Source organism: Euwallacea similis, chromosome 1 (genome assembly GCF_039881205.1).
Source record: "Euwallacea similis isolate ESF13 chromosome 1, ESF131.1, whole genome shotgun sequence".
In the NCBI taxonomy this organism is placed as follows: Eukaryota; Metazoa; Arthropoda; class Insecta; order Coleoptera; family Curculionidae; genus Euwallacea; species Euwallacea similis.
In genome coordinates, this window is record NC_089609.1 from 2,958,236 (window position 1) to 2,985,391 (window position 27,156).

Below are 27,156 nucleotides of genomic sequence, written 5' to 3' on the forward strand. Positions count from 1 at the left end.
AATAATCTTAATAATTAACTAATTAAGAAAAATTGAGGTTAGGATTTCAATGACAAGTCAATGTCAATAGTGTTGTGACTTCATTAAATGCTGTACGTTAACATTTCGTCCTACAAACTGCTCGATATCTATAATGAAAAATCACGTGACTGATTATTGTATGAGTATGGTAACGCGATACGCGTTTAATTGGTCATGAACTTATTTTCGCAATGAAAAATACGCAGAAAAATCTTAACTGGCATCCCTTATTTCTTTTCAAATGATTATAAACTTAAATTTAAACAGCGCCTTGGCCAATTTGGTTAACTTAAGTTCAATTTTCGATTCACACAATGTGCGATTTTATTAATTTTTTGGCCAAGACATCGGGAAAAGTGAGATTCATGAGATCTTATCAACGGCTAAATAAAGTGAGCCCTCAAAATAGATCCTGTAAACGTCCCATTATTCGCGATTATAGGGATGAGTACGTTATCAGGGAAAATTGGTTAAATTCGACAACAGCGTCGACGCCAAGAACGGCAACTACGCTCCACCACCGCCGACGGCGGGTCAGTGCACCAATTTTTAGGAGTTAGTTGGGTCTGTGTTCTGACTTAATAGTTCTGTGTGCTCTAATGGCGCTACTAAAACACTGTAGTTTAAATAATGGCTATACGTCACTGCATACGTTGGTTATTATATAACATGATTTTTTTTATGAATGTTTCTTTTGAAATTTATGACCTATTAGAAATAGAGAGAATAAACCAACTTTCTGGATTTTTGAATTTTTCAGAGCAACTAGGACACCCTCTAGTGGTAATGACGAAATCCATTAGAAAAACACCTGACTTTGACATTGACGTCTCTCACAAAAAAAAACATTTCGAGGTCAACAAAACATTTCCAGCTGTTCTCCAAGCTTCCACCTTCCGAAGATTTTTCAGCTGTTATTTGTTTTCGCGTAACATGCATAACGAGAGCTCACGACTAATTAAAAAACGTTTTTCCTTTTGGGTTTAATATAGAGAAATGTGTGTTCTCGATTAAGCATCCGCTGCGTTAGCCTAGACCCCGATTTTCTCATTGCGAATGACGTAATAGCAATAGCCATAGCCAGAAAAACAAAGAACTTGCTTTCTGCAAGTCAGGAACGGTAAAATCTGGAAAGTAAGGGGGCCAATTGCGCTGTCAAAATAACTCTGGACAGTGACTCGTCAGGTGACGACGGTAAGAAACATTTTTTTCTATGTTTAGTTCCAAAAGTCTTGATTTCAATTCATACCCATAAGTAAGTAGGTATTTCAACATAACAAGATGGAGTTTCAAGATTCATTATTTATTGATGATGCGCACTAGCTTTTTTTTTTTTTTTGTTCAAATTTTCGTAATTTTTCAAAATGAAAACCAACAACAATTTCCTTTGTTCAAAGGAGAAGACTTTATGGGTCAATTTTTTATTATTTTTTAGTGACTACCTCACAGTTATTTAAGACATAAATTATCTTGGGTCCCTAAAGGGATTCTCTATATATTTATTTATATTTTTGAAAACAAATTATTTGAACAGCTAAAAAAATGTTTACTTATGGCATATTTGGTCTTCCAAAAAGGGACAGTCAGAGCAGCAATTGGGTCACCAAAAGTTATCTGTATCAGTGTGACACTTTATAAAATGTTATAATAAAACAAAGAAAGTGGAAAAAGTCCGCTATTAATGCACACTTTATGGATGCCCAAATTTACCATAAAATTCACAAGATTGTAGCATTTTACCTTAAAATCAGAAAAGAATGTATCCTGGAAATCTATTTTAAATGAATCAAATTGAGAACATTAAATAGTTGATTGTTTCCATTGTCTTCCATTTTCAACCATTTTCCACTGTAGGTGAAAGTAGTCTGAGCTGTCAGAATTTGTCAGCCAATAAAACAACCAAAAATTGGTATAAATATGGTGGAGTGGAACATCCTGTATGTTTATACAACTTTTATTTCTCATGTTATTTACTGCCTTGACTTTTTTGTTAAAACCTTTGTAGTAAACTAAAATGTCCTTTGTTGTTAAATGTGGTGCCTTTATTATTATTTACTGAAATAGCCAAAATGAGTGCAGTTTGTGCTCCTCCACATATTCTAAGGAGCTTGGGTGTCTTTTCCTATATACTTTAACTTAGGTCTCAATTTTCTGGCACTAGTTCACCATCAAAAAGATATATGTAAGGGGTGTATACGTCATAAAATGCTTTTTTGTAAATATATGCATTTGCTGCAGATTGTTTACTTTTTCTTTGGGAAGACCATGTCAAACACAAGTAAGGGTTGTTGAAATTGTGGAATTATATACTACTCTCATTTAAAACTAAATAAGTATAACATGCACTTTTTTGCTAAGGTTTCAAATGAAAACCCTTGTTAACTTTTTGTCCTGGAATGCAATGTCAGATAATTGTTTCCTCCATGTACATTCCAAAGACATATATTATTATTGTTATCATCATTGTTATTATTGACCTTTTTTGGTCAGGTGGTTCTGAACCTCCGCAAAAAAAAGCCCGGACCCTGCAAACTTCCTCTGACAACATGCAGCAACCCACCAGCAATGGAGTTGTAGAAAATGGCGCCTCCTGCTCTTCAAATGGACACTGCAGTGATGTCACTGCGAATGGTGTCACACTCACTAGTAGCGCGCAAGATATTGTGCGGATTATTGGACAATATCTCAGCAGTGAAGGACTCAAGTGAGATTTTTTAAATATTACTAGCTTTTTTAACGTTTTTGTAAAGATAATTTCAAATCAACAAATGTCTCACAAAGAAAATAAATATATAAATTACCAGAAATGTTATAAAATTTTAGTCGCACTTGTGATGTTCTAATGACTGAATCAGGCTGCCGATTGGATCATCCGGCAGCCACTAAATTCAAACTTCACGTAATGGATGGAGATTGGAGTAAAGCAGATCATGATTTACAAGAACTTAGACCATTATTAGGAGCTAATAACAATATTTTGGTACAAGGCATTACAAGATAAATTGAACGTGTTGTCAAAAATGTTTTCTAGGACATGAAGTTTTTGCTTCTTGAACAGAAATATCTGGAATATCTTGAAGATGGCAGGGTTTTAGATGCATTGCATGTTTTAAGAAATGAACTGACGCCCTTACAGCATAACACCACCAGGGTTCATCAACTTTCTAGTTATATGATGTGTTCAAACAATGAAGAACTACATGAAAGAACTAATTGGTAAGTATTTCATTTATAAACACATAATTAAGGCTCAATATGCACGCGTAAAATGATTGAAGGAAGGGCAAAGGCAAAGAATCTCGACTGGCACTAATGGAGAAGCTACAGGCTTTCTTGCCCCCTAATGTTATGCTACCTCCAAATCGCCTGCGGCATCTTTTGGAGCAGGCCTTAGAACGGCAAACGCTTTATTGCACGCACCACAACACTCAGGATAAAGTAACTTTAGCAAATGTTTCTCTGCTATCCGACCACATGTGCGGTAAAGACGATTTTCCCGTACACGCAATTCAGGCTAGTTCTCATACCCTTAAAATTCAAGAAATTAAAAAAACTGTATTATCGCTGTTTAGGTCTTAAATGATCACTGTGATGAAGTATGGTTTTGCGCATTTTCTCCCGATGGTAAAAAATTAGCAACTGGTTCAAAGGATACAAATGTTATTATATGGGATGTCAACCCAGACACCTGCAAACTTACCTTAAGGAAGGTTCTAGAAGGACAGAATTATGGTATTAAAAATATTGGGTAATTAGCATTTTGACTGAGAATGAGGTTTACACAGGTGTAGCCTATATTAGCTGGAACCCCGATTCTAAACATTTAATAGCATGTGGACCTGAAGATAGTCCTGAAGTGTGGTTGTGGAATTTGGAGACTGAGAAATACTTGAAGGTGACGCAATCTCCGGAAGACGCACTAACATGTTGTGCGTGGCATAAAGACGGCAGCAAATTTGTCGTAAGGACCCTCTTATCACCTCACATTAGACCCTTGATCGATCTGACAAGATGTTTTGGTTTGATTTACAGGTAGGCGGAATTAGAGGACATTTCTATGAATGTAACATGGAGGGCACAGTTCTTGAATCTTGGGAAGGGGTTCGAGTCAGTGGCTTATGGTATCGCAGCGATGGAAGAACTGTTTTAGCAGCCGATTCTCACTATAGGATAAAGGCTTATGATTTTGACGATATGATTGATCAAGAGCTGTAAGAAAAACTCCCTTTTTTTGCTCATCCTAACAGAAATGAGCTCCCGCCAATATTTTTTGAACTATAAGATCATTTCATTTAAGGGTTCAAGAGAACCATCCTATCATGACCTTCACCATCGATAAGAACGATCGGTTGGCTCTCTTAAACGTAGCTACGCAGGGAGTGCATCTGTGGGACCTGAACGATAAAAATTTGGTTAGACGTTACCAAGGTGTTACGCAAGGGCACTTCACTATCCATTCGACCTTTGGTGGGTTTAATCAAGATTTTATTGCTAGTGGAAGTGAGGATCATCAGGTAGGCAAAATTTTTTAATATTGGTCTCAACTCTCAAGTAAATTCAACAGTAAAAATACTTTTTTGTGTTATTAAATAAGATAAAACAAATGCTCTATACATTTAAAAATTAGACTTGATGAACACGGGAGAAGCGTTCAACTTAAAAAGCTAATTTATTTATAATAACGTGAGTTTGTAATTTAAATATTGAATAAGGGACATAGACAATAGAGATTTAATATTAATAAATAATAATGAATATAATAATAAAAGCTTTTGTAGTCTTTTGGCATTATCCGCTAGGCTTTGTTTCTCAATTTTTAGGTGTACATTTGGCATATCAGAAACGAGCAACCGATCGCCACCCTTCAAGGCCATACTCGTACTGTAAATTGCGTCGCTTGGAACCCCGTATATCCCCACATGATGGTGTCCGTCTCCGACGACTTCACCATTCGGGTGTGGGGCCCCAAAAGCAAAGTGCCAAAGCCAGCAGGAGTCAGCTAATACACGCCGGACGACGACGTGTTAACGGACATTATTGTGCATTCAAATACTGGATAGTAAGTCGCCGTGGCCAGGATTAATATTTACTTGTCAGGTGTGTAGGTCCAGGGTTGACAGAAAGGTATGTTTTTTCTTTTGGTGGGTGTGTGTTTTCTTGTTTAGACTATCCCCACAGTATGATAGATAGTATTTATGACCCCGAAGTTAAATCTTTCTTATTATTTTTTATTCTTCAATGATCGCGTTAAACTTTTTGCCAACCCTGGTGTAGGTTATTGGTTTGGGTTGTCTGTGATTTGGGTGTAGTTTTCCTGCAGAAATCTGTGTAGAGGTGGCTTTGATTGACTCGGCAAATGGGAAAGAGATAATTCGCCAGTTCAATGTTTTATGCATGTAGATGGATGAAAACCATCTGTGTTAAGTATACAGGTTTCACCAGAGTTTATTCAAAAATGTTTCAAGTGGCATTATTATTTGTTCAGATCATTCAAAATAGCTCCCTCAGTGTGCCTTCTAGTTATCGAAAGTCGCTCGAACTAAAGTAGATTGTAATTACTTTCAATTAAAGCCGATTCAATAAAGAACAAGCAGCCAAAGAGACAAGACAGTGTTCGATGAACCGTGAAAATTGTCAATGTTGAGGTCTAATGTATGTGTATTCCTCAAGATAAAATCTTGATAATCACAAATATTAATAAAGGCGTATCAGGAAGAGGAGAAATGTTAAGTACTGAGTTTGAAGGATTTTTTGAAATCACTATAATTATCAAGATTTAAACTGATACAAGGATGAATTGCAAGGCACCCACTAAAAATTCCATTAAGTTTATAGAAAAACGTTACCCAGCTAAAGCCTCTTCATCTCGATTTCTTCTCGGACTGTCATACTTTCTTGAACTTGTTTATATTTGATATATCGAATACGATTTTAATCAGTGCCTCTTACAAGCTAATTTTAAACGTCTGACAAGTAACGGAATCGTTTTGTCTGTACAAATTAGATTCGTAGACTGTATGGATCGAGTTTCCCTACACGGATTTAGTTGTAGAGTTTTCGTCTCACGTATGTATAGCGGTGACGTTTCAGTATCCTCTTTGTGAAAGATTTGGCGTCAACAGGTTAGCTTTACACTAGACTAAAGTAGCTGACAGAAAATTATATTCTTTTTATATAAGACTGCCAAGTTTCTACTATTAAGAGCGTACAATTGTGTTCTTTAATAATAATTTACGGAGATAAACTTATTCAAGCGTGTGATTTAACAAAATACACATTACCGTAACAAATGTCGTATGTGTGTATTACTCAGCGATTTGCCTTAGACGTCCCAATTTTATAATTTCGCCTAAATATATTTCTAGTTTCTTTAGGGTCCATAGTTTTATAAAATGTAATACAAACTAACGGTAACTATTATAACGAATTGGAATAATTAACTTATGTGGAGTAAATTTTTAAGTATACCTATAATGATTTTGAATTCACGACTTGTGCTGATACGTATGCAATAATATTTAAGTATTTTATATTACGTAATTTTCGAATACAATGTGTCCTTATCATGGTCTGTTATAGAGAAAATATAGAAAGCGATGATTGAGGAAATAATTAGTTGTTTATTCTTTTTTCGACTGCCCAAAAAAGGTTACATTTAACAATCGTAGAATTGATGCACAACCGTTTGAAATTCCGAGCAAAAACTACATCGGCTCCCATTTAAATTTATTTGAAGGGTTGCACAGAAGTCTTGCTCGGTTGTACGATTAAACATGTTCAAAAGTTTGTTGCTCATGTAAGAGCGTCCGTATATTATGAAATATTTTTTATCGAATGCGATCGAGTTGTGAAGCAGAACTTGAAAACACTGTTTTACATACAAGCTGACAATTTAAAACTCCCAATCCCTATTATGCCGAAACGAAATAGATTTCGAATTCTAAAAATCGCCGGAACATGTCCATTTTGTTATCGAGGAAGAACTTTATGTACTCGCCTCTTTCAACCCTCTACCCCGCAGAGCTACCCTCTCAAATACCTTAAATGGTAAAGAGAGTCTAGTTATACATAATTTTAAATGGCTTCATTCTCTACATTTTGGTATCTTATATTAAGGGTTTTGATAACGTTGAAACTAATTTTTTTATTCAAACATATGATTAGGAAATTCTTGTAATAAATCAATTCACCATCAAAAGAAAAAATGCATTAATCACTGAAGCAAATGTTTATTAATCTAATAAAATTAGAACACGAAGTTTTTTTTGCAAATGGAATGTTGTGTTGATAGATGTTGATATTATCCTGCCTGGATTGCCCCCGGTTGAAAACGGATAAAAATCGCACTTTTGAAATCCGATTTTATTTACCATTTCCGGGAATATCGTCTCGGTTGCATTCGGGTTTCTGAAACTATACGATCACTGAGTAGCATATTTGGAAAGAGCTCAAACTGAGTCGAAAAGTTTCAGCGACTTAAAAGAAAAAAGCCAGAGTCGGACGTGAGACCGAACAGTGCAATACGTGCTGTGTCGGAAATAAATAGTAACTGAAATCACTCTTCTCAGTGGCTGAGGAATGACAGTTTTTGTTGATAAGAATCGAAACGGATCATAATTCTAGAAGGTTTATTTGTGGTAAGTGATCGGTGTTTGATCATTGTACCTAGTTTAACCTCGCTTAATTTTATATTTTGTGTTGGTAACCACTCTAAGTGATTTTCGTCGCCCTGTACGTCCTTCCTCAAGCATACACACACCATATGTTATTTCGTTTCGAGTATCTTTTTCATGATTAAGTCGATAAGTGTAAAGTTATTTGAATGTTTGGGGGCCATCGTGTCGCTGTTATCATTCGTCCTATGACTCGAACCTTTGCAAAAGATATCGATTCTTAGATAATTCAGCCGAGTGGTAGCATGACAAACAAGATATTCGAAATACATAATTAACTAATCTTCGAGTTAGCTCGAAATAAAAATCGTTTGGCAACAGCTTTTTCAATTTTGGTCCGCCAATTTTTCAGAAATCTATTCTATTTTGAAATAATATGGGTGGGAAATTTTCAAATCAACCCCCCTATATATGGATAACTTTGTTTTTTTCAGGCGCGTTGAGGAAATTTAGAGGCATCTCACATGCACACATGAAATAGTAGGTATAAATTATATTAAAATAAATATATATTTATTACATTTGGATCTACATAGTAGGATTATACAAGTTATCGATATATGACAAATGGTCATTAAATATTAATAAAATTCTTATAAAAATATCAGATCAAAATATCACATTATTTACAACAATTATCTAAAAATTTATCAGATAGGAGGAAAATCAAAACTTGGATTATGTAAAACAATTCCGACTTAACTGATATCCATTAACAAAATGAAATTTCCTTGTTCACATTACCAAGAATCTTCCCATTGTGCTGCTAGCTAGGGCACTGTTGCATGTGCGACGCAGTAAAAAGTATCTGTTTGACTAAGTAAACAACCGTATCTGTTCAACGCGGTCAATACACCATTTTTTGTTACATAACTTTTTTTACAAAGGTCTACATTTACTTCCGACAAAAACAAAAATACCAACCAACAAAGGTTCAATGCGAAATAAATGATGATAGATATACAATTTTGATTTCTGAATGTATTTGTTATTCTCACAAGAAAAAGACTTAAATAATTATGCAATGAACAGCTGTGATTAGTTTTAATAACATTAATGGCCCAAATCATGCATTGTCTTTGTGTTCATTATGAAACCTTTTTCCTCAACAGTAAGTACTTCAATTTTGTTAGTGAGTAACACTAACACTATTCTTTTTCCCTCAAACCACTCCAAAATGAACCACCTTAATCTTAGGAGGCGCACTAGCTTCACTACTATTCCCTCCCTCCCCGTCCTTCCGAACAGGCGTAAAATCTTTCAAATAATCTTCATTCGGATGGCACAACGGCAAACTCTCTGCTAGCTCTCTTTGAGGATCAGTTATATGCGACGGTAAAGGCGGTTTTACAGATCTCTTTACTTCAGGGACGATAAACGCAGTCACAGTATCGGAAAATTTCACTTTTGTTGTCACTTTCCGAGACACCTTTGAGGTAATTGGCTCGTCAAAGTCAATAAGATTGTCGAAAGACGTGTGATTTTGAACATTTAGAAATTTTGGGGGCGGTGGAAAAGTCTTGCAGGCACTTTCCAGATTGTGACAACTTTTTGAGAGTTTTGAAGACATGTTAGAAACTCGGGGAAGGGGTGGAGATTCTTTGCTCAGCGGCATGTAATTGTGAGTGGAGCTTTTAAAAAGGTTAAAACTGTTCAAGTGGGGTAATCCCGAAATATTATGGTCCATGTCTTGGTTTGTGGGTAAATCACCTGAAGAGGTAATTCTGTTTTTTTGTGATATGTTTTCTACGTATTGTTGGATATATGAAACTCCCAGGGACCTGTAAAATGGTAATGGGGGTACTGAGGGAGCTGCCTGAATTGGATTTCTAAAATCTGAGGGAACCTAAAAAGAAAAAAAATTAACAGTGTTAAAATTTATCAGAAAATTATTAAAAATGTGTGAAGAGAAAAAAATACCTGTGGAGCTTTAACATAAGTTGCTCGAGGTGGACATGGCTTCCTAGGTATCTCACTATATCTATCTTCAATTTCTTCAATTTTACAAGTTGTTGGTTGCATAAAATCAGTGGTCATTACATTCTCAGAATCCGCTTTAGTTGCAGAAGTTTTCACGTTTTCTTCATAGTTTGTGGTGCTACTGCAACTCTCACTATCAGAGCATTGAGAACACAGAGATCTTGAGCAATTTGAAGCTAAAAACAAATCTTAAGCAACTGCATAATGAAGCAAATATTTCCCCCTTTACCTTCACTAGAGCACCTGCTTAACAAAGCAGAGGCTTGAGCCCGTGCAGCAGCAGCCATCTCAGTCTCCCCTAATTTAACAGCTATATAATGCAAATCCATAAACAAATCATGATGTCCCACATCCACTGCTAATAAAAATGCAGTTTCAAACATTCCAGTTCGCACCAATTGGTGAAAGAACCGCCTGGTGATACACATGACCTAAAACGAAAGTTTGCGATTCTTTTAACTGTCTTTCACGAGCTAATTATACTACACCTACTTGGTGGCCAAATTTATGCCTGATTTGTGATGGTAATGGTGTGGGTGAGTTGTGAAAGGAACCTAAAGCTTCCTGAAGATATTGAGCAACATCTTGTGTTAAAGGTTTTCTTAAAAGTTGCATTGTTATTTGATGTAAAACGAAATATACTTTATCACTAAAATCCCAACTCAGAAGTAACCTAACTGCCTGTTCAATTTTGCCTAAAAAATTCCTTAATACAAGATCTGTTTGAGAACAAATTTATGAAGGATGTGAAATCATTAGTTTGAGAGAAAGAAATTTGCTCACCAGATGTGAGATAACGTTGTGAGACAGCTTTGAAGCTCAGAGATCCTTCTGTGTGAATCAAAATGGCCAGTGGGCCTTGCTCAAATGAAATAATTAGGTCTTTTGGGCCCCAGTTTAAGGAAACGACGTTAAACTGGGTGTTAAAGTATCCGCTCAAGTCAAGCAATGCAGCAGGTGTATAATCTTCACTGGTAAGTTGACTCTTAATTGCATTTAGAGCTGTATCATAATACTGGATATAGCCCTTTTCATTGGCCACTGCAACTATTACCTAAACAAAAAATGTATTTCTATTCATTTTGTAATATCCAACATTGTATTATATACAGGGTGTCCCACAAGTGTTTCATTATATTTCAGTGGGTAATAGTATATTGAAAAATAATATGACTCCCCATATAAATCATATTCCAATAATGCTTCATTAAGAAGGTACAGGGTGTTAAACTTTACTTAAAAAATCCAACTTTTATTGATATATTCAAAACCGTTTGAGATATGTAAGTGAAATTTAACACGTTTTGAGAGTTAATATAGACGCATTTATTTATGTAAAAAGGCTGTTTTTCATTTCACCAGTGGCGTGCGTACAGACACCTCTCAGCACATTTTTAAAGAAAAAAATGGTGCGCCACTGCTTTTTATTAAAATAAAAATTATTTTTAGAATTTTAATTTCATTTAGAAGAGAAATACTTACTTAACTTTTTTCAGTAAAAAATTGAATACCGTCTATATGCACGATATTCTCTAAATGGTTTTAATAATATTAAGTGTGTTTTAAATATTATTTATTTGCCGTAATATTACAGAAATTGTTCAAATTGGTGGCCATTTTGTTCAAGACATAATTTAGCTCGCCTGTTCATTGATACTCTGATACGTTGAAATATTCCAGCTGTGTTTTGGATTTGTGTGCAAGCTGCCAACACCCTTGCTAGCAATTCCTCTTCACTGTCAATAGGTCTTTCATACACTAAACTTTTTACATGACCCAAAAAAAAATCCAGAGGGTTTAGATCAGGGGATCGCGCCGGCCAATTTACTGGTCCGCCTCGGCCAATCTAGTGATTAGGAAAAACCTGATCAAGATGTTGTCGAGCAAGCAGGGAAAAATGCGCAGGTGCTCCATCCTGTTGAAACCACATTCTTTGTCTAACATTTAGTGACACATCCTCCAAAAGCACTGGTAAAATATTTCTTAAAAATTGTTCGTAAATATGGCTAGTTAGACGAGGTGGGAGCAGATAAGGACCAATTATGTTATCACCTAAAATTCCGGCCCAAATGTTTATGGAAAATTGCTGTTGATTATTGCGAAAAGCAATAGCACGAGGGTTGTCCATTTTCCATATATGACTATTATGGCTATTAAAAAGGCCTTCTCGCATAAAGCATGCCTCGTCCGAAAAGAGAACTTGTTCACCAAAATTCTGTTGCCACAAATGCTTCTGTAACCACCATCGGCAAAAACGTCGTCGATATGGGTAGTCCTCTGGGCTTAAAGTTTGTACTTTTTGAAGATGGTATGGAAAAAGTTGTTCTTCGCGTAGAATACGCCAAATTGTAGATCGTGCAGTATTCGTATTATGTGCAATAGCCCGGATACTGGTGGAAGGATTTACCTCCACTTGTAGAAGAGCAGCTTCTTCAAGCTCAACAGTCCTCGCTGAAAATGAGTGACCTGAACGTCTGCGATGTTGTAGCCTGCCTGTTTCTCTAACACGACTATGAATCCTAGCAAAGATACTTTCATGCGGAATGACTCGTCTTGGAAATTTTTCTCCATACAATCGCGAAGCTCTTCTTCCATTACAATTTGCCATTCCGTAAATAAGATGCATATCCGCAAGTTCAGCTGATGTAAATTGAGCCATTATAATTAATTTATTAAGTTAAACAAATTAACACAATTGAAAAAAATGATACATTCAATAAAATATTTATAAAAAGTTGTTACTTAATGACAATACATTAATTTGTAGGGTAGTCATAACAACGCATATCATAATACGTCAAATACTTGACAACAGCTATCTGGATTTAAGTCAATCGTTATTATTAGTTAAACTTGCGGATATGCATAGTATTTGTGCATGTAGACGGTATTCAATTTTTTACTGGCAAACGATGCGTCGGGCGAAAAAGAGTCAAGTCAGCATTTCTCTTCTAAATGAAATTAAACTTCTAAAAATAATTTTTATTTTAATAAAAAGCAGTGGCGCACCATTTTTTTCTTTAAAAATGTGCTGAGAGGTGTCTGTACGCACGCCACTGGTGAAATGAAAAACAGCCTTTTTACATAAATAAATGCGTCTATATTAACTCTCAAAACGTGTTAAATTTCACTTACATATCTCAAACGGTTTTGAATATATCAATAAAAGTTGGATTTTTTAAGTAAAGTTTAACACCCTGTACCTTCTTAATGAAGCATTATTGGAATATGATTTATATGGGGAGTCATATTATTTTTCAATATACTATTACCCACTGAAATATAATGAAACACTTGTGGGACACCCTGTATAATATCCATAGACCTGAACTATTAATGTGCTATTAACTTTAAAATCAAGCTAATAAAAAATATGTAATCTCTCTAATATGTAAGCTCTATTTTAATATTTTTATGGAAATTATTCTATAGTTAAAGGTGATAGCATATTAACAATTTGGCCCGTCTCTTGTCCTATGAAGTTTTAATAAAATCATTCCCTCAATCTGAGACAGTCACAACTATAAGTACAATCAATCTTACCCCTTCTGGATGCCAAGCAGCCAAAGTTGCTATAAAAGCTGCTTTCACAATCCTAGTAGACCCTCTATTTCTATCCAAAATAGCCAAAGATCCATCAATACAACCTATAAGAAGCCTTTCTTCACTCTCGCTCAAAGCACTGCAGCTCACTTGGGTTTGCAATGGCACTGATGTAATTGACATCCTTTTAAGTGTGTTGCCTATTAATTCAAAATTGCTAACTTCAACTGAAACTGCCCCTAGAATTGGTCAGTAATGACATATTATTATTAATTAATTTGTGTAACAGTAAAAACCTTTTTGAGACACTTTTTGTTCCACTACAATAACAGTTCTACTACAAACTTTGCTCACTATAATCAGCAAAGGTTCCCCATCTGTTTTCCTATAGGCTAAAAGTTCAGGGTCTCTACATCCTATCCAATACAAATGCAGATTGGCTCTTTGATGGTCTTTTGTTAAAGGGCTCCAAGGTTGTGGGTGTTCCACCTCCGATTTCCCATAAACCACTAACCAGTCATTATGGTAATGTAACCTTCTCCTAGGACCCCCATCCAAGACCCAACCATCTTTCCATGGAGCTCCAAAACCCAGCACATGCCCATCATTGCAAACACAGATCACTTGAGAGCCAAAAATAGTGCCATCCGAAATAATGTTCACTTGCAACTTGAGAAATAATTGCTTATCAAAAGTTATGTTTGTGAGATCGCCAGTTTTATAATTAATGGTTAAATTAACAATTAAACCAGTGGACATTAGGATTTTTAATTTTGTGTCATCCCAAGAATAATACACAATTTTATTGAGGAGCAAATACTCTTCTAGTTCTTTTAATCTTTCTCTCAGCTTATCTGGCCGTTTGTTATTTGGAATGGAAGTAATACCAGATTGTTCACAGAATGTTCGTTTTGCCAAGGCATTGGAGGACAGGCAGGATTCTTTTTTTTGATAATACCTACAAGATCAGATCAATGATAGTACTTTACATCAGTGGATTAGTACTGTACTAACTTGAATGACCCATAGTCAGTTTCTTTAATTAGAATGTCTTCCTGAGTGGTCCAAAAGTGAATATCACTTAAAAAGGCGGACATTTTAAGTTTTTCAGACGGAAATCTATTAATTAGCGGAAACTCTAGGTGAAAGCACAATTAATGCAAGAGACAACATAAGAAATCTTCAAGGGGCACAAATTAGTTATTCAAGTAATCTAGTAAAGCAAACATTTTGTAGATTACTAGAATTGGATGGAATACTAATTGAAAATAATAATACTGATTTAACTAATTCGATACTAAATGTTTAAGATTTTAAATTTAAAAAAAAATAAACACGTTCAAATTATATATAAAATCAAGAAAAAAAAACTGAATACAAAAAAACAAGTTATTATAGTCAATCACTCGTTTACAATTGAAGACTTATAAATTGCGTCATTGAGATGCGTAATTTAGTTGGGCTTTGCTGTAACATTTTTAGAAACTTTAGATTTTCTGTATCACATGAACTGTATTTATAAGTCAATGAATGTTTAATTGATTACTTTAATTTAGTATGGTTAGTTAGATAATTAGATCTATTTAATGAATTTTTGGTAATAATTTGCAAAGTTGATGGTAGGATCTGTCATTTTCTTCATTTGTTGTTTGTTATCCTTGATATACGTCATTAAGATGAGTGAATTGTCAGTGTCAGTGTGCCAGAAATATAACAAATATTTTTTTTATTTTTAAATTTTAGATATTTCTTTTTCTTTTCTGAAGGTTTACTTATCATTATTCTCTTGTATTTACAGAGAAAAAGAACCATTTTTCGTGTTTTGATAATTTCTACCTAATAATAACAACTCTTCGGACTCCTTTTAGGAATAGAAAGTTTGCATTTCAATACATTTATTAGTGGCGTTCTTCATAAGATTTCGTCAGAAACTTTCCTTCTTAATTGGATTTGCCTAAGTCAATTATTAATAGCACTTATACCAGTGGTTTGTCCAGAGTTTTATGCTTGATTTCGAATATCAATCGTAGTTTTATAAAATGCTATGTTGACTCTACTGTTGAGACCTATATCATTGTCTGCCTTGTACCTATGCCATTTGAAGCCTGAGCTCAGCCTTATACCTAATTGAGATGTACCATACCTAACAAATAAGGAGGCAAAAGTAACATCAACAAATGATTGGTAATTATTTTTTGTTGTTTTGATATGTTAGGTACAGTCTAATTAAACATGAAATACTTATCAAAAAGTCTATTCTTTTTCCAATAAAGGACACAAAACTGCGTAGTTTTTATTACTATTTGATATAGCTAAAAAGAAATGTGACCTATTGACTTTTAACTTCCTTTATTAAATACAAAGAATCCATGTTCCTGAGTCAAAGTATTAGTGATAGAAAATAGATGACTCAACTTGATAATTAATTGAAAATATCTATGTATTTTTTTTATTATTAATCACAAGTGATTATATGTTTTATAATTGGATAGTAAAATAGCAAAGTCCAATTCAGTCTGTTGTTTGGTGCATTGTCTGATTTCTTCATTGTTTAACTAGCACATTGACAGCGAATTAAAGAGGACCTATTCAGTATTAGTTATTAGTGAGGTTATTAGTGTGTTCTGGCATATGAAAAGTGAAATAAAATAATATATTGGAGTTGTGATAGGCATATTTGTTTATATATAATGATATGGTGATTGTTAATGCAAGAAATTTTTAGTTCTGACCTTAACCCCTAATCTTGAATACCCTTTATAGTTATTTCAGAGCTGCACGAGGTAAGTATTTAAGGTAGAATTAGCTGTACAATTTTAAGAAGGGAACTTTGTAATATAAGGACAAAATTTAACCATGTAAATTTCAAACAGTTGTTTAGGTGTAGAATGTCATCCCAAAAAATATATAGCATAGTTTTGGAATAAGAACTTTCCAGATTTTTTCTCTGTTTGAGTTTGACACTCGATATCATACATCTTAGTGAACTAAAGAAGATATTTTAGCAGCAGCATTAAACAAAACTTTGTTTACTGATGGTTATAACACAAAGTGTAACATACCTTCATGGAGATATTTCAGGGGGTGATAGCACTCTGCAAAATAATTTAAAAAATGCTAATAGACCCATGGTCAAAAATGCACCATTTTTAATGTAGAAGGTGGCAATTTCACATTTTTTAAAGGACATTTTCAACAGTTTTTATAAGTTTGTTTTCGTCTAGATTCATTTCTATTTTTAGAAATTTAATTAAATGTTACCAATTGCTTCAGATAGTTGATAACTGAACCGGATGTTTATTTTTTTCCTTACTTTTTTTACATTCTCAATTTGCATCAATAGATATTTTTTTGACCTCAGGAAATATTTCCATGTAAATTTAGAAAACATTATATTCATTGAACCTTAAAGTGGCAGGAAAAAAGAACCAAAACTTTTCCATTTTTGAACATTCGTAACGGTGATAATCACAACAGATACCCATGGCGAAGCTGTCATGGATCCCTAGAATTGAGGCAACTTTGAGAATTTCAACAAAATACTGAGCTAATTCCTGCTTGTCGTTCTTTCTTTTTTGCCTTCCTTCCTTTCCAGGTTGCATTTACATGTACAGATGTCTTGAGATATGCGAAGCAAGGCGAACCTACTATTAACATTATTATATTTAAATTTGTTTTTTTACAAGTGTTTTATTATTTGTTTTTACTATCTGTTAAGATTATATCTGTCTGCCAAATAGAAATAGCTCTTATTGGGCAACATATACTTATATGTTTTTATTTGCATCCTGCACAGAGTAACAAGCGCTTGTTTCTTCACAGAAGATGCGTGTGTGTTGTTGCAGCCCGAATTGTGCCAAATGGACCACATTAACTTTGTCTCTAGTTTTCCTAGTTTTGGGAATTCTATTAGCTGTGCTTTGGGATAAACTGTTTCAGAAGATAATGAATCATGTAAGTATGCACTTTTCTTCGTCAAAGCTGATAGTGAGTTTGGAACACAATGAATAATGGTCCTGAAACTTACTGATGGTACCTGTTGTTAATTATAACTCGTAAATTAAAAGGGAATAAAAGCCATAAAATGATATTAGCCCATGTTTTTATGAACAAAGAATCGCAGTATTTAATAGTTAAGAGATGTTCCTGCCTAATATTCATATATTACATTCATATATATGTCGGAGATTTATTAGTTTTTAAGATGTGTAAAAGTAACATTAGGATAGACAATAAGATGAAGAGCAGGCTGACAGGGCCATCTGAAGACAAAGCACTGTCGAACGAGGTCACTATTGCCACGGCGCGCTTAAGTGGCCATGTGTGCTAATTATTTGGGTGACACTAAACTATTGGTTCCTTTGTAATAGGGACTAGCAGGTACTTTTCCCACGGTTCTGAAGGACTCACCAGAACTGGGAAAGTTAAGACAAGAGAGACAAAGAACGGGCAGTTAATAGATTGATGGGAAGAAGAGCGGTCGTGGAATAGTGAACTGGTTTGTCTGTCTCTTCTATCTTTCTTTTTCTGTTAATAAAATAAGCAAGATACAAAATACAAAAAAATGGAGAATACTTCTCAAGTTACTCCGACATATATTATTATTCATATACATTAATTTTAATATTCTACATCTTACAAGCTTGTAAATTTTCATTTTTGAAACTTACGAAATGTCTACTCCACAATAAAACTTTTTTTTTAGCTTATCATTTTAAGATATTATCAGAATCGGTAGTTCGGTAAAAAGTGCATTGATTAATTAATTTATTAATCTATGTATAATTATCGTTGAAGTTTACTGTAAATGAGTCTGCCCTTCTAAAGCAGAATAATTGTTGATGTTGCAATTGCAACTTTTATCTTTACGCAGGCAGAAGTCGGTAATGAATCGAAGCAATAAGTACATAGATGATCCGTTTATATACTACGTGACAAAGAAAGGTAAACACCCATTAAAAACCATTTTATTTTGATAATTTTTTGCATGTTGACTTATCTTAAAAAAAGAAAGAAATGATCAAAATTTCAAGTTTATCTGTTAATTTTTGTTTAGTTTCCATGGGTCGTTCCTTAAAAAAATAAAATTTTGTTTAAACATTTTTGTTCACATTTCCATCGCAACTTTTGTGAAGTGTGTTGCAATCGGTCGTAATTTTTACTCATTATGCCTAGAGTGCGTAGAATTGAACAGATCCGTCAGCTTAGTGACTTTGAGAGGGGGCGGATTGTTGGGTTGCGCGAAGCTGGTCTGTCGGTCAGAGAAGTGTCTAGAAGAACTAACAGATCCTTAGGAACCATAGTGCGGTGTTACCAGGCGTGGACTCAGGAAGGCCGTGGGCACAGAGCCAGAGGCACTGGGCGACTCAGAGGATCCACAGAGCGCGAAGATCGTCGATTGCGACTTTTGGCTCTTAGAGATCGATTTAACAGCAGTCGAGCTATTGCAAATCAGTGGTTTGAAGAACATGGGAATAGGGTTGGTATGCCTACAGTATATCTCCGAATACGAAGTTTTGGCCTTTTGTCCTATCGTCCGCATTGGGTGCTGCCTCTCACTCGCGAACATCGATCTAATCGCTTACAATGGTGTAGAGAGAGGATTCAGTGGGACCAAGAATGGACTCAGGTGATCTTTAGTGATGAATCCCGCTTCTGTCTGGGGATGAACGACGGTCGGGCAAGGGTGAGAAGGCGACGGGGTGAAAGGCGAGATCCACAATTTGACAGAGAGCGTCATGTCCACCGTACTGTAGGCGTTATGATATGGGGTGCTATCGCATATGGTAGCAGGTCACCCCTAGTTTTCATTAGAGGCAACATGACTGCCCAACGCTATATCCAAGAAGTGTTGGAGCCATATGTGATTCCATATTTTCGAACTATCCCGAACGCTATTTTCCAGCAAGACAATGCTAGACCTCATGTTGCTAGGCAAACAATAACGTTCATGGATCAACATCAAATCAACCGTTTACCCTGGCCACCTCGATCGCCGGATCTGTCTCCTATTGAACATGTCTGGGACATGATTGGCCGCAGACTGTTGAATTTACAGCACCCTCCACAGACTTTAGCAGCCCTTACTCATGAAGTTCAGATTGCCTGGAATGAGATACCTCAAGAAGACATTGACAATCTTATTAGATCCGAGCCCAGGCGTATCAATGAGTGTATAAGGAACCGTGGATGCGCAACACACTATTGAAAAAAAATGAAGTTCTTCCTCTGATCTTGCCGAAAATGTAATCATTGAATAAGTATGTGGTACTGAACACGTACAAAAAAAATTATCAAAATAAAATTATCTTTAATGGGTGTTTACCTTTCTTTGTCACGCAGTATGTACCGATGTTTATTTCTTATAGATGAACTCCGGTTTAATTTCGCAAAGATTTATTTTCCTAAAACTTTTTTCCTCAAATTTAAGTGAAATAAAGTCAATTTCGTACGATATGAAAGTTCCAATAATCCATCATATACGAATCCGCGTTGTAGGGGGGTCTACTGTATTATGTTATAAATTAACACATTGAGTGCCGGCCCCGCGATAATGCGAATTTTTTTTTTCTGGTATGAGTATCGATTTACATTCATTTGTCATTGTTACGTCAATCTTCATTTGTTATACTCTAAAAACAAAACGTATACGATGGTTCAGAAACAATCCAAGCAAGAATCAGTCTTGATCAGTGTATTCCTCAGACAATATATCTTTCGTACGCTTACGCTTTTGGTTGAACAATATAACAAGTCTTATTATTCTGTAGCTTTTTACCCATATAATATGAATGAAATTATTAATAAATATATTACTGACTCTGTATCAGATTAATCGATACATTCAAAAAATTCTGATATAGAAATCGAGGGCAGTGATAGTGATGTGGGTTCAAGGAGAACATCAAGAGCTGTCCCATTACAGTATTCAAGTGATTCCAATGATTCCGGTGATTGTGAAATGTCCACAGAATCGTATAATTACAATGAATTATGGTCAGATGTCGAGAAAATTCCTAACATACCAGATTTTACTGCTGAACCCGGTCCAAAGATTTTTCCTACTGATAAGAAAAGCATAAAAGAAGTCGTCGAATTGTTTATTGGTGATGATTTGTTTCAATTTATGGTAAATAAACCCAACATTTATTATCAGCAAAATAAGGACAAGATGAGTGAGGGGAAGAAAAAGTCAAAATGTCACGCACCAAAATTTGATCGCCCCCAGAGGCTTTCAGGTGATATGAAGAAACATAAAGTTACCAGAATTGTTGGATCAGGGAAAACAAACAGATATGTACGACGTTCGTGTAAAGTTTACTCTTCTAGTAAGAAAAGAAGCGAGAGTGGCTTTATGTGTGCTGAACGCTTGGTACCCTTACATCTTGGATAATGTTTCGGGAAATACCATACTTGCCTTAAATATTAATATTTTTGTTTTCTGTTTATGTTATATTTGTATAATAATTCACCATGAAATAAAAAACTGTCTTTTTTCTGTAGCTATAAATTAAACATTTCGGTTTTGTTTCTATTTTTCATTTTCGTTAAATTATGTGTCGAATATGCAATAAAACATTTTTTTTGTTATTCATTGATCAGAAACAGCGAATGGAGCCGGCGTTTGGGTTTTAAATATCTCTTAGGCCGCCGGCGCTCAATGTGTTAATTAAGTGTATAAAATACCTAGTTATTGTTTATTATCGTTTACTATTGTTCTCTTTATTTTTATGATTAACTTTGGTAATAATTATCACAAATTATTTATCTTAATTGAATAAGGTGTAATTAATATACATGTAATATTATTTGGTTCAGAGCAAATAGTTCATTCTTCAGTTCTGAGCGTAAAAACACGTAGAATCCGATAACGAAGGTTGCTAACGGTGCGACTCCTGCAACCGAAGGTTTGTGAATAATTGGGCTAAGACTTTTGCATGAATAAAACTTGCACCATTGATCGTGTGTAACAATTCGTATAATCTAAATGACTCGTACAACACGGATTCATGTAACACTGAACGTATCTACCGTGTTGTAGGGGGAGACTACTGTATACAGGGTGTCCCAGATCAAAGCGCAAATATTTTAACCATAGATTCTACTAATGAAATTAACAAATACGTATTTTTTGTTTTTGTCCAGAAGTCTGTCGTTTCAGCTCGAAGGCTCTTTGAATATGGGGCCTCATTTGGATAAAATAATTCATTTTGGAAGTACCCTTTAACGGATTATTATGAAATTTGGTGTACCAACATTTTTTGATCGTACTAATTCAACTTCTTACTACGTGCAGCTGTTAATCACTTGGAGATACGTCTTCATCAATGTATTGAACAACATGGTCATTTTGAACAATTTTTGTAGGGTACAATTTCATTCTTGGTTTCTATGGTATTTTGTTTTAAATAATTAAATAAATAACTTTAGACAGACACAATGTAACTCGAGTAAGATATGTAATAAATACTTTAAAGTAACTACTACGAGAAAGCGACGCATTCTACGAAAAATCACCAAGAGACAAAAAAGGTTCTAAATGAAATGTAGAACCAAGTAATGTATCCGCTTGATTAAAACATTTAACTGTTAAATAAATAGAGGCCCCTATACTCATACTCCGGTCCTTATACCTATGTTATGACAAAGCTGTAATTTTTATTTTTTTATTTTTGAATTAGTACATCGTTGACGTGAGTTAGTACGAGAATGTTGGTACACCAAATTTCATAATAATCCGTTAAAGGGTACTTCCAAAATAAATTATTTTATCCAAATGAGGCCCCATATTCAAAGAACCTTCGAGCTGAAATGACAAACTTTTGGACAAAAACAAAAAATACGTATTTGTTAATTTCATTAGTAGAATCTATGGTTAAAATATTTGCACTTTGACCTGGGACACCCTATATAGAATATATGTATGCCAAATGATAGGAAATTTTTTCATATAAACATCGACCTCATACCCTTCATCCTTTAAATGTTATCGTGATTTTTAGTGAGGATAATACTGCAGTGTATTTCCAAAAAAATTTTGAATTGACAACGAGAACGTCTCACTGCATTTTAGGCCAATCTTAATATACATAAGGCGCGCGTTCTAAAAATATTTCTTTGGAAAACATTATTGCTTTTATAGGAATTATCCGTATCAAGCAGAAACACCAAGGGCTATAAGATGTGGAAAGAGACTCCAATTGCTATGTACCTGGAGATCTACATGTTCAATTGGACTAATGCCCGATTTTCTGACAAATATCCGGGCATTAAACCCATTTTCGTCGAGATGGGGCCGTATGTGTTCTATGAACACCACATAAAAGAGAACGTTACTTTCAATGATAACCACACTCTAACTTATTTCAATAAAAGAACCTGGATGTTTGAGCCTGATATGTCACGTGGTAGCCTGGACGACTTAGTAACTACATTAAACCCTATTGCCGCTGTGAGTGTTCGTCCTCAGTTTGGTTTATATACAGGATGTAACATATCGTCATAGAGATGGTTTAGGGAGCAATAGTACTGTGTAAAGTAATAAAAAATGTTAGTAGACCTATGGTCAAAAACGCACTATTTTCAATATACAGGGTGGCAAAGTTTCATATTTTGCGTTTTTCTCACTGGTACCTTGAGTTAAAATCTGAAGTTTTGTACACTTATTTTCTTTAAGGCTATCTACAAAAAAATGCTAAAATCGTCGATAACTATATACAGGGTGTTATGTTTTTTTTGGTCATGTACTATTTTAGGCTTTTTATTTTTTTTGGAACGCCTTATATTAATTCTGATGCCAAATTTAAATTTCTTCTTCATTTCTTTATCTTTTTGGTTTTTTGCAAGAATTTTCGTATCTTTCACCGTTTTCCTAGAATTTACAAAAATATCTATTGATGCAAATTAAGAATGTAAAGGAAGTAAAAAAAAAATAATTATCCGGCTAAGTAATCAACTATCTGAAGCAATTGATAACATTTAATGAAATTTCTGAAAATAGAAATGAATTTAAATGAAAATAAACCTATAAAAACTGTTGGAAACGTCTTTTAAAAAATATGAAACTTTGCCACTTTGTACATTAAAAATGGTGCGTTTTTGACCATGGGTCTATTAGCATTATTTCATTATTTTGCAGAGTACTATCGTCCCTCGAAATATCTCCATAATTATATGTTACGCCCTGTATAATTAAAAGTTGACAACTTTTTGGTGTATAGGTGGTGGCAAATATTGTAAAGGATGAGCATTATCTTGTTAAAAAGGCAATTAATATGTTCTTTGAAGAGAAAGGCGAACTGATTTATGTCCGAAAACCGGTTCGGGAATTATTGTTTGAAGGATATGATGATCCCTTGGTAGATATGATGTCAAAGCTCAACATGTCTAGCATCAAAATTCCCTTTAAAAAGTTTGGCTGGTTCTCGGAAGTAAGCATAGCTTATACCCCAATGACTTCCTTATATTCACTCGAATCTTATTTTTAAGAGAAACAATAGCGTGACCTATGAGGGAGTGTATAACATGTATGACGGGGGGGATGATTTGGAAAAATTAGGTCTAATAACAGAGTGGAACTATGAGCATGTCACTTCCTACTACTCTGGAAAATGTGCAATTGTAAACGGAAGCTCTGGAGAGCTTTGGTATCCGCCTCACAATGATGACAAAGTGCCTATATTTTCTTCAGATATGTGCAGGTACAGAAAAATATACAAGGTGTTTCAGGACAGCATTTTGGCTGCTTGCCCTTGTATATTTAGGATGTATTTAAAACTGAAACACCCAATGAAGGTTAAAAGTAAATTTTACTTTACCAGAAAATTAATTTTAGTAATGTAATTTTACGGCGAAATGGAAGCGGAATTCACGAAGGCATCGAGGGTAATAATTATATTGGAATGGTAGATGCCTTTGACAATGGGACACATTTTGAAAGTACTAAATGTTTCGCTTCAGGTATGCCCACAGGGGTTAGAAGCGTCTCAGCTTGCAAGTACGTTTCATTTCACATCTTTATATATTATCAGAGATATTGACTTTTTTAAGATTTAACGCTCCTGCCTACATGTCCTTTCCCCACTTCTATTTAGCCGATCCGATATATCGGCACGATGTAGATGGAATGAATCCGAAGCCGAAAAAGCATACGGCTACACTAATGCTGGAACCAACTACAGGATTGCCCTTAGTGGTTTCTGTAGGTTTCCAGTTGAATTTGTTAATGAGTAAAGTAGATGGTATAGAGTAAGTATTAATTTATTCATGTCTTCATTAATTTGTGGACATTTTGTACCAATTTTCAGCATGTTCTCCCAAATAAAAACCACCTTAATGCCTTGCCTGTGGTTCAAACAAAAAGCTGAACTCTCTTCAGATCTTGCTAGTGCAGTCAAACTCATGCTCATTGGAAGCAAATTGGGCACCTATACGGGCTTCGGGCTGATCGGCCTTGGAGTCTTGTTTGTGTTGATATTCGGCGTTTTAATATACAAAGCCGGATGGCGAAGTAGTGAGGAAGAATTTCTAATACCCGGGATCGATAATAATTCTTAACATGAAACCTTTCTTTTCAAGCTGCCTATTATAGGAAGGTAGATATTCTTGAGAAGACTATTAATAGGGATATATTATCGTGATTTTTCATGTAGTTGTTGCAAGTTTTTGGGGTGAGTTTTGCCAGTTCTCATAGGAAACCATTCAAGGGTCTTTAATTTGTTATTAAGTTGTAGAGTATTTTTTAGTATGAATTTTAAGTAAGATAGGTATTCGCCAGTGTTTAGCCTATTTTCTTAAATTATGAGTCGACAGTAGAGATCAAAGTGTGCTTTATATAGAGTATCCAAATTCAGGTTTGCTAATTAATCAACAAGCCTTCATGTAGTATCTTAGAAATAAAACTCTGTGCCTCTTCCATATATGGACGTACTTTTTCTAGTCCTATGTCTAGTATGTCTTTAAATCTCATGTTTGTGTGTTATAATAAACTTCTGATCTATTTATTGGTATACTGAAAAAAAATTGTAAGAGTGCTGAGTAGCAGAGGGAAATGTTTTACTGTAAGGTGTTTGTTATACAGGTGTAATAGTTAATTTATCAGCATATTATAATTGAAATTAGACTATGAAAGCTTTCACAGTGAGTCAAATTATATTCTAAAGGTTTTGAAGCTCTGGTCAAAGGAAAAGTCTCCCTGATGATTCGTTTACATCTGCGGTGAATATGACCAAAAACAATGGACAAAGTGATCTTCTGTGCACCTGTCGATATTTGAAATCACAGATTGACTAGATCGTGCATCGTATTTATCCTGTGTGTATGCGCGCGCTGATGGACGTGTATTGATGAGAGGGGCTTCTTATCTCTGACGCTCTGCACCTATTTTAATAAATATCTCGTCATTATTGTTGAGATTGTTGATTTCGAATTCTCAATAAGAAGTCGTTGATACTGTGATAGAATGATTTTGAAGATTTGTTTTATTGTTTGTAGATGCAATTTTTGCAAAATATTAAATTTTATATTATTATGTAATGATCATTATTTTATTGACTAAATATGCAGTAATTTGTATGTCTCTAGTTTTGTTTTAATTTTTTGAATCCCATCCGTAATTAAAAGACTCAGAAGAAAAAAGTTTTCCAAAATTATGATTTGTGCGTTAATAAACCTACCGCTAAATTACAATCAAAGTTTATTAACATTTCTTTAGCATTGACTAAAACAGCCTTCGGGAACGTAATTTGTGTAGTTATTACTGCGCATTCCAAAAATCGTAATTTCTTCGAAATCCCTTCGTCACACCCTCGAAAACATCCTTTTCGGCACACTTAATGAAAACTGAAACAGCACTATCCAGAACGTTCTCATAAATATTGCGTAGGTGTAACTTATGGGAATGTTACTGCTTAGGGCACCATCCTCTGGATAATTTCGCCGGATATTTGCCTCGTATTTTGTAGCGTCTACATATGGAAGTGTTTACTGAGGTTTTAAAGGAAATTATGAAAAAGCCTCACTCAATATCGTTATTTTGGAATGTAGGATGTTCATTTCAAAAGGAACCACCCGAAATATCTCTTAATTAAGGGGAAAATTTAAAATAACAAAAAAATTATCTATTTAGGTATCTAGGTTTTTAATTCTCTTCTAGGTCTTAATTCTCTTTAATTCTAAATCTAGGAAGTTTAATTTGACGTTAGAGAGAATTGTACTAGTATTAGTCATTCTCTCACCTCCAGCTACCGTCACTTTGATATTTCAAATGGCATCCCCCCATCAAGTGATACACCATTGCAAGCGGAATTCAATTGCTATGTAACTGTACCAACAAAACTAAAGCTGGTTAATGGAGTCAGAAGTTAGAAGGAAACATTTATACTAGTGTAAACAGCTTATTAAGATCAAATAAGTCATTTTAAACTTTCCCCTAAATAAACTTTTTTTAATTATTTTGAATGTTCCTCCCAGTTAAGAGATATTTTGGATAGTTCATTTTCAAATGATATGTAACATTTCTAATCAGACCTGCACCACCATTTGTAGCGGCTTTAACGCGAATTCAGTTTTCACCCGTTGTAAGAGTGGAAACTGAGAGCGAAATATCTTCGACAACAGCCCCAATTTCTTTGGTTGAAAATCCGTGACTTCCATGGCAAAAAATGTTTTTTACAGTAACATTTTTGCCTGGAATATGCAGGTATAATAGAAAAAACGTATTTGGAATTAGCAATGTATTTGGAATGGTGTATCACTGGCAACCACCACACAATCGTCTTGATTGTGGAATGTTCTACAAGTGTATTGTTAGTTTTTTCAATGTTGAAACCATCAATGGGCGGAATTGTTTTTTGGTACCACTCTCCGGAAATATACAATTTGAGTGTTAATTTTGAGGATTTGAGTGCAACATATTGAGTTTATTTTTATTTTGATAGCA

General features: G+C 34.7%; 3 protein-coding genes across 5 annotated transcripts; 2 read left to right on the top strand and 1 right to left on the bottom strand.

Moving 5' to 3' along the window:
• Window positions 1–842: 842 nt before the first annotated feature.
• On the top strand, window positions 843–6,633 carry LOC136415165 (WD repeat-containing protein 26). Of its 2 annotated transcripts, none has more exons than XM_066399623.1 (10): window positions 843–1,215; window positions 2,512–2,725; window positions 2,845–3,001; window positions 3,062–3,237; window positions 3,300–3,534; window positions 3,594–3,753; window positions 3,807–3,982; window positions 4,054–4,232; window positions 4,319–4,535; window positions 4,842–6,633. In XM_066399623.1, the coding sequence occupies exons 2-10, from the start codon at window positions 2,568–2,570 to the stop codon at window positions 5,022–5,024; spliced, it is 1,641 nt and encodes a 546-aa protein (XP_066255720.1). In that variant the 5' UTR covers window positions 843–1,215; window positions 2,512–2,567; the 3' UTR covers window positions 5,025–6,633. The 2 variants fall into 2 exon arrangements, with proteins under 2 accessions (XP_066255720.1, XP_066255713.1); XM_066399616.1 differs by having other exon boundaries at window positions 845–1,215; window positions 3,053–3,237.
• A 1,622-nt stretch (window positions 6,634–8,255) lies between these two features.
• frtz (WD repeat-containing and planar cell polarity effector protein fritz) lies at window positions 8,256–14,429 on the bottom strand. The gene is made up of 8 exons (XM_066399543.1): window positions 14,232–14,429; window positions 13,514–14,175; window positions 13,218–13,456; window positions 10,458–10,728; window positions 10,167–10,369; window positions 9,904–10,105; window positions 9,615–9,850; window positions 8,256–9,540 (listed from the first exon to the last, which is right to left on the bottom strand). Exons 1-8 carry the CDS (start codon window positions 14,312–14,314, stop codon window positions 8,857–8,859), a joined length of 2,580 nt encoding a protein of 859 aa, XP_066255640.1. The 5' UTR covers window positions 14,315–14,429; the 3' UTR covers window positions 8,256–8,856.
• Window positions 14,430–14,923: 494 nt separating this feature from the next.
• On the top strand, window positions 14,924–25,790 carry crq (croquemort). Of its 2 annotated transcripts, none has more exons than XM_066392669.1 (9): window positions 14,924–15,401; window positions 17,040–17,171; window positions 22,360–22,668; window positions 23,438–23,647; window positions 23,706–23,917; window positions 24,052–24,213; window positions 24,267–24,464; window positions 24,524–24,811; window positions 24,869–25,790. In XM_066392669.1, the coding sequence occupies exons 2-8, from the start codon at window positions 17,043–17,045 to the stop codon at window positions 24,771–24,773; spliced, it is 1,470 nt and encodes a 489-aa protein (XP_066248766.1). In that variant the 5' UTR covers window positions 14,924–15,401; window positions 17,040–17,042; the 3' UTR covers window positions 24,774–24,811; window positions 24,869–25,790. The 2 variants fall into 2 exon arrangements, with proteins under 2 accessions (XP_066248766.1, XP_066248770.1); XM_066392673.1 differs by lacking the exon at window positions 14,924–15,401 and adding an exon at window positions 15,845–16,000.
• Window positions 25,791–27,156: the final 1,366 nt, after the last annotated feature.

Excerpts from the sequence above, each read along its gene's own strand:
- LOC136415165 (XM_066399616.1), top strand. The coding sequence starts at position 2,568 with ATGCAGCAACCCACCAGCAATGGAGTTGTAGAAAATGGCGCCTCCTGC. Across the intron at positions 3,983-4,053 it reads AAGACGGCAGCAAATTTGTC|GTAGGCGGAATTAGAGGACA; the intron begins GTAAGGACCCTC and ends TTTGATTTACAG. Across the intron at positions 4,233-4,318 it reads GATATGATTGATCAAGAGCT|GGTTCAAGAGAACCATCCTA; the intron begins GTAAGAAAAACT and ends ATTTCATTTAAG.
- frtz (XM_066399543.1), bottom strand. The coding sequence starts at position 14,314 with ATGTCCGCCTTTTTAAGTGATATTCACTTTTGGACCACTCAGGAAGAC. Across the intron at positions 10,370-10,457 it reads ACAACGTTATCTCACATCTG|GCAAAATTGAACAGGCAGTT; the intron begins GTGAGCAAATTT and ends GGAATTTTTTAG. Across the intron at positions 9,541-9,614 it reads CTTATGTTAAAGCTCCACAG|GTTCCCTCAGATTTTAGAAA; the intron begins GTATTTTTTTCT and ends TTTTCTTTTTAG.
- crq (XM_066392669.1), top strand. The coding sequence starts at position 17,043 with ATGCGTGTGTGTTGTTGCAGCCCGAATTGTGCCAAATGGACCACATTA. Across the intron at positions 23,648-23,705 it reads AGTTTGGCTGGTTCTCGGAA|AGAAACAATAGCGTGACCTA; the intron begins GTAAGCATAGCT and ends CTTATTTTTAAG. Across the intron at positions 24,465-24,523 it reads AGTAAAGTAGATGGTATAGA|CATGTTCTCCCAAATAAAAA; the intron begins GTAAGTATTAAT and ends ACCAATTTTCAG.